The sequence below is a fragment of the Zootoca vivipara genome, chromosome 11, assembly GCF_965207765.1.
Source record: "Zootoca vivipara chromosome 11, rZooViv2.hap1.1, whole genome shotgun sequence".
NCBI lineage: Eukaryota > Metazoa > Chordata > Lepidosauria > Squamata > Lacertidae > Zootoca > Zootoca vivipara.
In genome coordinates this window covers 29,686,414-29,698,779 of record NC_142594.1, presented here as the reverse complement: position 1 = coordinate 29,698,779, position 12,366 = coordinate 29,686,414, and the positions used below count along the sequence as shown (strand labels likewise).

At 43.1% G+C, this 12,366-nt stretch overlaps 1 protein-coding gene across 1 annotated transcript in view; it reads left to right on the top strand.

The window, feature by feature from the left end:
* The window catches only part of NXPH1 (neurexophilin 1), a 186,788-nt gene extending 174,639 nt beyond the window's left edge, over positions 1 to 12,149 (top strand). Inside the window, exon 3 of the mRNA XM_088653925.1 lies at positions 10,075 to 12,149. Coding sequence (XP_088510051.1) covers positions 10,075 to 10,836 — 762 coding nt within the window. The 3' untranslated portion in view covers positions 10,837 to 12,149. The remainder of the gene's footprint in view (positions 1 to 10,074) is intronic.
* Positions 12,150 to 12,366: the final 217 nt, after the last annotated feature.

The following is a 12,366-nucleotide window of genomic DNA, read 5'->3' as shown; positions in this document are numbered from 1 at the left end:
GCCAGAATTCGAAGGCTAAACATTGCGAGAAAGCACTTCTGGGATATCTCTTCCGAGTCTCGTAACTCATTTAGTATTTGGATCACATCCTATCTGGTACCCTAATGGTGTAATGTGCGCTAAGTTGAAAGTAAAGTGAGATGCTTTGACATATCAGGCATGCTGTAACTCCTGTTATCTGACAAGCTATTATAATAGACTCGACTAATAGAAAAAGAAGAAATGAAATAAGAAAAGGAGCTTCCAGAAGAACTGCAACACAGTTCCCACACCAACCTTATTGGGTTCGTGGGACCATTTGCAAACCAGGAGAACTGTTGTGAGCAACACACACACACACACACACACACACACACACACACAAACAAACAAAATAAGTAGAGATTCCAAACTCTTATATTGGCTACAACAAGACTAATTTTAGTGCAGAGAAGGGTTGGAGAGGGGACTCTGTGGGCACAAGGAAAGACATCTATGATCACATGCGTGCCTGTGGGTTCTATGCTGGTAACCCCAGAAGGACTGCCTTCTTGGATTGGACCAAAGACAATCTAATCCTGCATTCATTCATTCTCTCTCTCTCTCTCTCTCTCTCTCTCTCTCTCTCTCTCTCTCTCTCTCTCTCTCTCTCTCGTGGTACCTTGGTTCTCGAACTGAATCCATTATGCAGGGCCGTCTTAAGCATATCTGGCGCCCTGGCGCCCTGGCATGGACTATCCCTCCGGCGCCCTCCCCCCGTTTCTGAGAGTGGCTGCCGCGTGGGCGCAGCGCACGGCGCGGCTGCCGTGCGAGCGGAGCAGCGCGACGCCCCCCTGGCGCCTTGCGCCACCCAGCCTTGCCTTAGGGCCGGCCCTGCCATTCTGGGAGTCCGTTCGACTCCCGAAACCATTTTGATTGGCTGCAGGAGCTTCCTGCACTCAGTTGGAAGCCATGGAAGCCACTTTGGATGTTCGGCTTCTGAAAAACGTTCGCAATCCGGAACACTTACTTCCGTGTTTGCAGCATTCGGGAGCCGATTTGTTCGACAACTAAGCCATTCGGGAAGCAAGGTACCACTGTATAATAAACATAATAGTTTAATGAAGAGGGGGAAAGAGAGAAGAGAAAAGAATTAAAGACAATAATATAAAATAAAAATAGTTATAAATAATAGCAATAATAAGGGGGAAAAAATCCAACGTCAGTCCACAATAGGGACATAATGAGCACCAGCACACGAATCTTAAGTTAAACCTATAAAGTAATATAAGCCCTGTATACAACATTAAAGTCTCACATCAAATATAACTGATCTGTAGAAAAGACTTCTATGACCTGAAAATAGAAACGATGTATGTCCTTTTGTAACCCAATACAATCTTTAATAAAAACAATTACAAAAAGCAATAGATTAATTAATACAAGTCCTCTAAATGTCCAGATAGGTATCCACACAGATTTAATGTGTTTCAAATATGTTCAAATGTAGCTAGGACTATGAGGTCCTCAGACCATTGTGTATGGGTATTGTTCATTCCTAGCCCAAAGTCTCTTAGCAACCATAAATGCATGCAAAATCCACTTTCGTTGTCCTGCTGTTAATCATCACACTATATGAATATAATTTAAAAGTACAAGAACAGCTGCAAATATTAATGATTTCACAAATACAAAACTGACGTGAATAACAGTTTTAGACCAAAAAAAAGGATATATCCCTGAGCATGCCCTCATCATAAAGCTAATCGAGGGTGCCAACTTGAGTAAGATATTGGGGGGAGGGGCCAGATAAGCCCCGCCCCACATAATCGATCACATGGTGCAATGCACATACACAATTTGAATGGCAATGCCCATCAACATGAGGGTGGGGGCTGGCCCCCTCAAATATTTTATGGGTGGGGTGGGGTGAAGGGACTTCGGCTCCTAAGAGTTAGTTCCTATGAAGGTAATAATCTTCACCCAGTAGGATAACTGATTAAAAATATATATGCAGCATAGGAATGCAGAGTCCCTGCTTATATTGTCATGGCTAATAGATGTGGACAAATGGGGCCTGCAGAAGATTTGTACCCCATCCATCTGACTGGGTTGCCCCAACCACTCGGGGAGGATTCTTGCACATACAAAAATATAATAAAATATTAAATATTAAAAACTACCTTCAGATGTCTTCTAAAGGTTGTATAGTTAATTATCTCCTTGATATCTGAGGGGAAGGCGTTCTACAGGGAGGGTGTGACTACTGAGAAGGCCTTCTCCCTGGTTCCCTGTAACCTCACTTCTTGCATTGAAGGAACCGCTAGACAGCCCTCAAAGCTGGATCTCAGTGTCTCGGTTGGATGACTGGGGTGGAGATGCTTTGTCAGGGCCGAGGATAAACCTGTCTTTTAAATTCTTTTGAAAGACCTCCTGATCTGCTAGCCTTTAGTACAGGCACCCCCAAACTTGGCCCTGACCACTGGTCCTGTTAGCTAGGGCTGATGGGAGTTGTAGTCCCAAAACATCTGGAGGGCCGAGTTTGGGGATGTTTCATTTAGTACATCCCATCGTAGTCAATTTACGTGATGCATTAACATTTGCTATATGACTTCCAGACCTCCTGTATGATTCTGTGGTGGATTTTAGCACTTCATGCGAAAATCAACAATTTCAGTTGTATATTATATAATTATAGCAGTACTTTATTACAATAGTTATTACAATTATTTGCTTGATTTTTTTTTACATTTTTATTCTAGTTACATGTCTTACACTAATATCATTTTTCTTGGGTTTGAAGAAAACTTTCGTTTCAATCAAGTCCTGATTTTCCCTGAAGAATTTCCGATGGACGCTCATCAAACACAACCCAGTCAGTCTGTCCTCTCCCTTTGTACTTCTGAGCCAGGTCTTTACCCTTTAAAATTTAATTTTCTACAGAAATTACTTAACTTACCTTTTTGGAACCAGTTTCTTATATCCATTTAGGCAGCCTCGATGTCTTCTAAATGTAAATAAGAAGGTAAACCAATAGTGGATGGCTCAGTTTAGTGACACGGAACTCACTAGACCCCTCTAGAAGATTCCCTCTTCTCTCTGCTAGAGCCTGCTAGAGACCTCTCCCTCCCTTGACTCCCAATGGCTGGCTGACATAGATTCCTCTACCAGTCGCTAGGTGGCTCTAGATACTTCTCAGTTTTTACACCATTTCAGTGTGGTAAACAACTGATTATTCGCCATCGCCCTACCTAATTTTGTTCCGTTTCATGACTTTATAACCATTTTATTTTATTTTTTTTGCTTCTGGGGGGCAGCTGCCCCCCTGCCCCTCGCTGGGTACGCCCATGCTTCCGCAGCTAAAACAGCAGCACAAGAGGGAGGAATCAGCAGGCTTGGGGGAAAATGAAGGTTTGCAGAAGTGCAACAAACCATAATGTGCCGGTGGCAAGAAAGGTCAGGAAGAGGGCAGAAAATTCCAGTGAATTGTAAGGGAGATTTGGAGGTCCAAATAGAAATACATTGCATGTAGTCGTGGAGGTGCCCCATTTAGAGTCTCCCTTGCAATATATGGTTCTGATGGCTTGTACAGAGGCTATGTGTTTGTGTGTTTTCTTTTAATTGTATTTGTACGGTTTTGTCATGATTTTTGGCTAGTATAGTCGTACCTTGGTTTTCGAACAGCTTAGTTCTCGAACGTTTGGCTCCCAAACACTGCAAACCTGGAAGTGACTGTTCCACTTTGCGAACTATTTTTGGAAGCCAAACATCTGACAGGGCTTCCGCAGCTTTCGATTGCAGCCAATCAGAAGCCACATTTTGGTTTCCGAACATTTTGGAAGTCGAACGGACTTCTGGAACGGATTCCGTTCAACTTCCAAATCTACTTTACTTTACTTAAAAGAAAACTTTTGGGGAGAAAAGTTCTATCCAGACGGGGAAGAAGGATCTCCAAGAAACAGCTTAATGAGATCTGAAAATGTTCAGTGCAAACAGAATGCTGTTTGGGAGCGGGGAATTATTTTTATAAAATAACTGGAGCAGGGGGTGAAATGGCGTGACCAACAGCACTTCATGCTGTAACATTATGCTGCAGATCCTATTTGTTTTGAGCTTTCAAAATGCACTCCTTGAAACAATGTTTTAGATGTAGATATTGTTCCAGAATCATCTGCTGTGAAGAGCAGTGGGAAGCATTCATTTGGCTTTTGTCTGCCAGTTCCCCGCCATCCTTCGGTACACCTTTGTCATGTAACAATCAAGCCAGAGGAGCTTCTGTTCTGGTGTAAGAAGACAAAAGCTCCTCTGCATGTGCTGGCAAGAGAGACAGCTCTCTTCTTTTGGGATTCTGACTCAAACCAATGCGGTAATGATACAGCTCTGTAGTAACCTGGAAAGGCTGCAGGAAATCAAGGCGCATTCTGGGCCATTCCGCATTTCCTTCAAACCAATCTAATTTTCAGCCTGTGAAGTTTTAGTAGGCACTAGTTCGTATACATGACGGACGTCTTTGAGTATAAAATACCTCATGGGCTTTGACATAAATGAATGACTGAGCTTCCCCCTCAGGGGTCTCTGGGAAGAGACTAATACTCATGAAAAACACATCTAATGAAGTCCAGTGTCACTGCAGAAATGTCCCCAGCCTTTAAAAGCAGGTGACAGGGGGTGTTCTCTTCAAGCTGAAGGAAACGAGGCAGGACAGATCAATTTCCTAATCATGAAAATATACTCTGTCTTCTTAATATGCCCCTGGGCAAATTATGCCTCAGTTGAAACACTGGTAAAAAAAACCCAGACTATTGAGCAGCGATATTTCATTATTGACGAAACATGGGTCACCAAGTGAAAGAGCTGCTAGATCACCTTGGTTTCAGTAATTATTTCTGGAAACTCTTTCGAAACTGGCTGCCACCCTGATCCTGAATAGAGGCTCACCAGGTGAATAATGGCAGCCTCCAGGGGGAACTCACACGCAGCCTGCTGTATCATGGGCAAATCGCAATGCCCTTGCAATCAGTTATTACTAGAAATTGTTAGTGTGCCCCCCCCAATATGTATAGGCTGCTTTTTTCCACCACAAGATGGTTGCAAAGTGGTTTATACAACGATCCACACAACAATCCAGCCATCAAAATGATATAACGTTTTCAAAACGAACAAAAAGCACAGGTGAAAACAGCATTCTGTAGACGGGCTTAGTGAAACCCACTTAAAATGTCTGCTGATATAGGAAAGTCTCTTGTCGAGCACTTGAAATCCAGCAGGGAGGGGTACTGTCTGATCTAAGCTGGAGAAGAAGAAGAAGAGGAGGAGGAGGAGGAGGAGGAGGAGGAAGCCTAGTAGGCAGGATTGTAATGGACACGATGTTGGTACAGTAGGCTTCACTGCAGTTATGCAAAGGTTAGAGGCATCATCACAGTCCAAGCAGTAGCAGAGGATGTGGTGGAGCTCTGCCACTCACCAGTTTCCCTGCTGGTGCTCACTTGAAGGCAGAGAAGGAGAAAAGAGGCGGTGGTGAGGTCAGCATGGTGCAAACTCACCAGCAGAGTCCTTTTTAAAAATGCCATTTTATGAAATATAAGAAGAAAAATAAAAAGAGACTAGTGACGGAATTGGGGCTCTTCAATTTCAGCAGTGACCTGTGTGATGCTAAAGTTTGGTGTCCCTCCACCTTCTCGCCCTCTGTTCTACAGCATTGCTGAGCCCCCCCCCCCCCCCGCAGCACAGCACCCAATGCAACTGAACTGGTCAAGCTACCCTAAAACTGCCTCTGAAGAGATATGGACCCCCTAATCCCCCTCTCACTAATCTTTCCTCCAGCTTTGGCACAGATAACATGGGTAACAATCCAAATTAAAAACAATATAACCCTAACCCACCACACTTTTGACATTGCTGAACATTGCAAGAGAAAGAGGTCTGGGGTTTTTTTGTTTTTGTTTTTGCAGTGGGGTCCACTGCATACCACCAGAAAGGGTAGTTCCAGTCAGAGCATTTTTTCAAAATCTTCATCTTATAACTGGGAGCTTGTTTGCACAAAGCCTAAAACAAGCCAGTGTTAAAATTAGCTTGCCAGGACTCCCCATCCTAGAACAGAAGAGACTTTGTTGCTTAATCCTGCGGTGCACAACACATTCAAACAGATGGCTTAGAAATGAGATTAAAGACAAAAGACCAAATATGTACTGGGGGTGGGGGTGGGGGGACTGAATTCACTGGGTAGCAGAAATCCCTGGTCCCCCCCCCAAAAATAATAATTGCTGGGAATAGGATAGGGAACAGAGGCTAGTTAACTGCCCAGGTTCATATTCTGCTGACAAATTCACGCAAGATTGAAACATTTTCTCCCCCTTTTAAGCCACCTTCCTCCTAATTTGCTCTTGCTCCCAATATGCCGCTTAAGAATTATATTCTAAGTCTTCCCCCCTCTCTCCGTGACATCTTCATTGCTGCTTCATTAACTGGTGCACCATCAGTGCATTTCATTACAGCCTCTCTCCTCGCTCACTGTGCTGATCTCAAACATAGATACAAACCAGCTATCAAATGCTAGGTGGTATTTATCTTCCCTGCAATTCAAAAGAGGAGGAAATTGGCTAAATCATCCCAGGGGCAAACATACCCATATTTGTCTCTTCCCATCTTCCTGCGCTCTTCAGCAGCTGGGAAGGATATTTAGACAGTTGTAGGTGTTTTTATTTTATTTTATTTTAAGGATTACAGATTTTGAGGGAGTCCACACAGCAGAGGATCCCTTTGGGAAAGAGGAATCCTGATGTAAAGCAATTCTCAATGAAGCAGCCAGCTAAAAAACTGGGGGATGGTAGAAAAGGGAAAGAGCTTCCTGTCCGCTTCCAAAATGCCTTGGCATTTGCATAGAGTAGGAATCTTCAGATTTTTCTTTTCTTTTCTTTTAGTGGAGAGAGAAGTTGCTTGGAGTGGCAAGTGAGTGCCATTGTGCTCAGGTTTTGCTCGTGGGCTTCCCAAGGGCATCTGGCTGCCCACTGCCAGATCAAAGTGCTAGACAGCTAGACTAGAAGGAGCTGTGTTCGGATCCAGCACTGCTCTTCTTATGTTCTGATCAATTTCTAATAGTAATGATGACTATGACGCAGGTGGCAATGTGGCCTAAACCACTGAGCCTCTTGGGCTTGCAGATTAGAAGGATGGCAGTTCGAATCCTCATGACAGGGTGAGCTCCCGTTGCTCTGTCCCAGCTCCTGCAGTTCGAAAGCACACCAGTGCAAGTAGATAAATAGGTACCACAGTGGTAGGAAGGTAAACGGGGTATCCATGGGCTCTGGTTTCCGTCATGGTGTTCCGTTGCGCCAGAAGTGTTTTACTCATGCTGGCCACATGACCTGGAAAGCTGTCCGTGGACAAACGCCGGCTCCCACAGCCTGAATTGAGATGAGCACCGCACCCCATAGTTGCCTTTGACTGGACTTCACCGTCCAGGGTTCCTTGACCGTTACCTTTTTACTATGATGTATTGGGAAGTTCTTAATGTTTTATGCTTTATTATGTTTATAATAAACCCAGGTGGCGCTGTGGGTTAAACCAGAGAGTCTAGGGCTTGCTGATCAGAAGGTTGGCGGTTCAAATCCCTGCAATGGGGTGAGCTCCCGTTGCTCGGTCCCAGCTCCTGCCCACCTAGCAGTTCGAAAGCACATCAAAATGCAAGTAGATAAATAGCGACTGCTCAGGCGGGAAGGTAAACAGTGTTTCCGTGCGCTGCTCTGGTTCGCCAGAAGCAGCTTTGTCATGCTGGCCACATAACCCGGAAGCTGTCTGCAGACAAATGCTGGCTCCCTCGGCCTATAGAGTGAGATGAGTGCCGCAACCCCAGAGTTGGACACGACTGGACCTGATGGTCAGGGGCCCCTTTACCTTTATCTTCTACTATGTTTATATATGTGTTGGAAGCCATCCAGAGTGACTGGGGCAACCCAGCTAGATGGGTGGTACATAAAACAACAAACAACAGACAACAGACAACAGACAACAGACAACAAACAACAAACAACACATTGTAGGCAGTGTGTCTCTGCATGCTTATTGTGGGGAAGTGCAAGAGGGGACAGCAAGTTTCTGAACTGTCTTTTTTAAAGTCCTCATGAAAATTAATTTTTATATGCAATTTCCCATAATATTTTTGTGTGTTATTTTACAAAACTAATATATGCATTTTAAGGCAAAATTTACACTTGGATATACATTTTTCTGTGCCTTATTTCGCTGGAGAACTGCACTGCAAAAACATGCTGTGGTTTGAAGGCTGGATATGTTACGGTTCACATATTCTTTGGGGAAGTGCAAATTCTTGTTGTTTAGTCGTTTAGTCGTGTCCGACTCTTTGTGACCCCATGGAACAGAGCATGCCAGGCACTCCTTTCTTCCACTGCCTCCCGCAGCTTGGTCAAACTCATGTTCGTAGCCTTTGTCCCCTAATGTTGTTGTTGTTTAGTCATTTAGTCGGTGTCCGACTCTTTGTGACCCCATGGACCAGAGCATGCCAGGCACTCCTGTCTTGTACTGCCTCCCGCAGTTTGGTCAGACTCATGTTAGTAGCTACGAGAACATTGTCCAACCATCTCATCCTCTGTCATCCCCTTCTCCTAGTGCCCTCAATGTTTCCCAACATCAGGGTCTTTTCCAGGGAGTCTTCTCTTCTCATGAGGTGGCCAAAGTATTGGATTTTCAGCTTCATGATCTGTCCTTCCAGTGAGCACTCAGGGCTGATTTCCTTCAGAATGGATAGGTTTGATCTTCTTGCAGTCCATGGGACTCTCAAGAGTCTCCTCCAGCAACATAATTCAAAAGCATCAATTCTTTGGCGATCAGCCTTCCTTATGGTCTAGCTCTCACTTCCACACACCACTACTGGGAAAACCATAGCTTTAACTATATGGACCTTTGTCAGCAAGGTGATGTCTCTGCTTTTTATGAATTCTGCATATAAGTTAAATAAGCAGGGAGACAATATACAGCCTTGTTGTGCCAATTGAGTAGGTTTATCTTTAAATGTGAACTGAATGGAATTTCTCCCTCATCTCTAGATGGCCTGATTCATATGTTCTTGCGCCCTTAAGATAACAGGAGGGGATGGCAATTCAAAACTCCAATGATGAAACCTTCCCAATTCCCCAGGTCCTTTGAATGTACAGGCTCAGTCTGTAGCATCAGTTTCTGATTCCTAAAAACAATGATTAATATTATACTGAGCCACTGCAATTTTTTTGGAAATAACAGTTGAGCCATGGTGCTGTGAATGAATTGCCTTGGTCTGAGGACTGTACTTCACGGCATCTTTCATGACCTGAATAAAATAATTTTTCTTCTTGTGGGTTCAGATGTCGATTTGCTTCCCCTGGCATGAATGTTTTTTTCTGGTCCTGAGTGAGAATGGGGGGGGAGGGAAAAACCTATAGAAATAACAAATTTATTTATAAATTCTGCTAATACAGACTATATGACAACTTTATTTAGCATGGATGCTGTGCCAGAATCAGTACAGAACAGAGAGCACCCAGCATTAATCTCCACCCAAAAGGATTTCAATCTTACCTTTCATAGGCAAGGTGAGGTCAAGGACTCGACAAACACCCAGTTCAGATGATAACCTAAGGGTTCTGTATTATGGTTTAGATCACAGGTGAACCTACAGGTGGAACACAACTCTCACCACGCCTGTGAGTTACCTGTGACCTAAGCAGCGGATTACAATATTGTTGTCTAAACTGGGCCAATGAGTTGTGGGGTGAAGTGAGGGAAGTCAGGTGAAGGCTTTGCTAAAGTATTTTAAAGAAGGTAAGGAGATGATTGGCCTGAAGAAAAGAAAGCTGCAAGCTTTCTAAAGATGGATTTGGAAAGGCCAGAATGTGTGTGAATGTATCCCACGTAGAAGAAATGCATAAAGGAAAAATGTGTTGCTTTTTTTTTTGCGATCTACATAGCACTTAAACACAGCATAATGCTATGAATATTGAAGTCGTGCTTTAGAAATATGTTCAAGCTACACTCACCTGTAATCCATTCTCTGTTTTGAGAATAATGGTGTTAATACATAATAATCCCTACCTAAACATATATTTTCCTTTATCTTACTTTCAGGTCACATGCGCAAATCTAACCAGTGGTGGAAAATCAGAACTTCTAAAATCAGGTGGTTCCAAATCCACGCTAAAGCACATATGGACAGAGAGTAGCAAAGACTTATCCATCAGCCGGCTGCTATCACAGACTTTCCATGGCAAAGAGAACGATACGGATTTGAGCCTGCGGTATGATGCCCCAGAAACATATTCCGAGCAAGATCTCTGGGACTGGCTGAGGAACTCCACGGACCTTCAAGAGCCTCGCCCCAGAGCAAAGAGACGGCCCATTGTCAAGACTGGGAAGTTTAAGAAAATGTTTGGCTGGGGCGATTTTCATTCCAACATCAAGACAGTCAAGTTAAACCTGTTGATAACTGGGAAAATAGTGGATCATGGCAATGGGACGTTTAGCGTTTACTTCAGGCATAATTCCACTGGCCAAGGGAATGTATCTGTGAGCTTGGTGCCCCCGACTAAAATCGTGGAGTTTGACTTGGCACAACAGACAGTGATTGATGCCAAAGATTCCAAGTCCTTTAACTGCCGCATTGAGTATGAGAAGGTCGACAAAGCCACCAAGAACACCCTCTGCAACTACGACCCTTCAAAAACATGTTACCAGGAGCAGACCCAAAGCCACGTCTCCTGGCTCTGCTCCAAACCGTTTAAAGTGATCTGCATTTACATTTCCTTTTATAGTACAGATTATAAACTAGTACAGAAGGTGTGCCCCGATTACAACTACCACAGTGACACGCCTTACTTCCCTTCAGGTTGAAGTGGGCCACGCCTCTCAGACTGGACCCTGTGGAGTAAATAAATAAATACACAAATAAAATAATGCTAATTTTAAACAAAAGTATGGGGGGGAAATGTGAAAGAGGTCACACGACAGGGCTGTTACCTCAAAGAAGAAGGCCACATCTCTTGCCTGGAATGTGTCTACACACTGCTGCTGATGTCAACTGGCTGCAAATATCTTAGCGGAAACCAGTCTAATGTCATTTCTGCCCAGTCAGTTCCATGTATATCAGTCCAGTTGTAAATCACTGTGGATTTAAAATAGTACCACACACAATTTCTCTCTCTCTCTCTCTCTCTCTCTCTCTCTCTCTCTCTCTCTCTCTCTCTTTCTCTTTCTCCTTCCCCCTCTTTGCAGCTTGCAGATCTATCGAGATTCCTGTGAAGAGGGCTTTCATTGTCTGATATATGATGTTTCAGGATAACCTATCATCAAGCAAAAAGGATTAACTAGACAGAGGATGTTTTGTTTTCGTTTCTCCACAGACTGTTATGGAAATCTTCTTTTACAGCCCTGAATACATTATACTCAATAATCCCCATTCATACATTCTATCACTTGGAGTAGCTGTACTGGTAAATAATATTGTAGGAGTAAAATGCTTGTTAAAACAGGGGTTGGGTGGGAAATGTGTGTGTTTAGAGCTCAGTATTCCTCTTTATATGAACACAACAAAGTATATTGACTTTTCTTCAGCACCCAGTGGGCACATTCAAGGTGGTGTTAGGTGGGCCTTTTTTTGGTGAAGGGAGCCTGTTGAACTCATAAAGATGAGCAAACATTTGGAATTTACATGTGAACAGAAAGTTACGATTTTGTAGTTTGGTAGTCATCACTCAACCGAGATACTCTCCAATCGCCATGGAGGAAGGAGAATGCCTGATAGGTAACATGTAAGTTGCAAGTGGCCATCTTATCTTTATAACACAATATTGTAACAAACAAACAAACAAACAAACAAACAAACAATATCCTAGTCTTCATTTGTATGAATGGTTTGTATTGTACATAGTTTAACCTGTGTTATTTGAGCTGCTTATTAATATTAACTTGTAATTGTCTCTCTGCTTGTTATTGGTTAAAAAAAAAGGAAATGAGGAATTCATTTTATCAATGTAGCTGTAAACTCCATTTAAGAAGACAGAATTATGTACAAAGCATTTATTCAGCTAAAGTATTGTTGAAAGCTATACAACTTACAACATTTACAATCTGTCTGTATTTAGATCTTTTGTTTCCAGGTGAAAACAATTGAAATGTACATAAAAAATAAAAATAAAACACTTGAATTCGAGTTTCAATATGCACTCTGTAGATGGTGGTTTACAATAGTGCTGACAGGCAGCTGATACATCGATGGTGGTGGCACCTTCAGTCACAAAAGTTGCTCCATCTAGACCAGATTCTTTATCATATGTAATGGCGATCACTTTTCAATGCAGAAAGAAGCATGCAGTTCCTATCTTATTTATCCACAGAACAACTCCATGAACAAGTTAGCTAGAA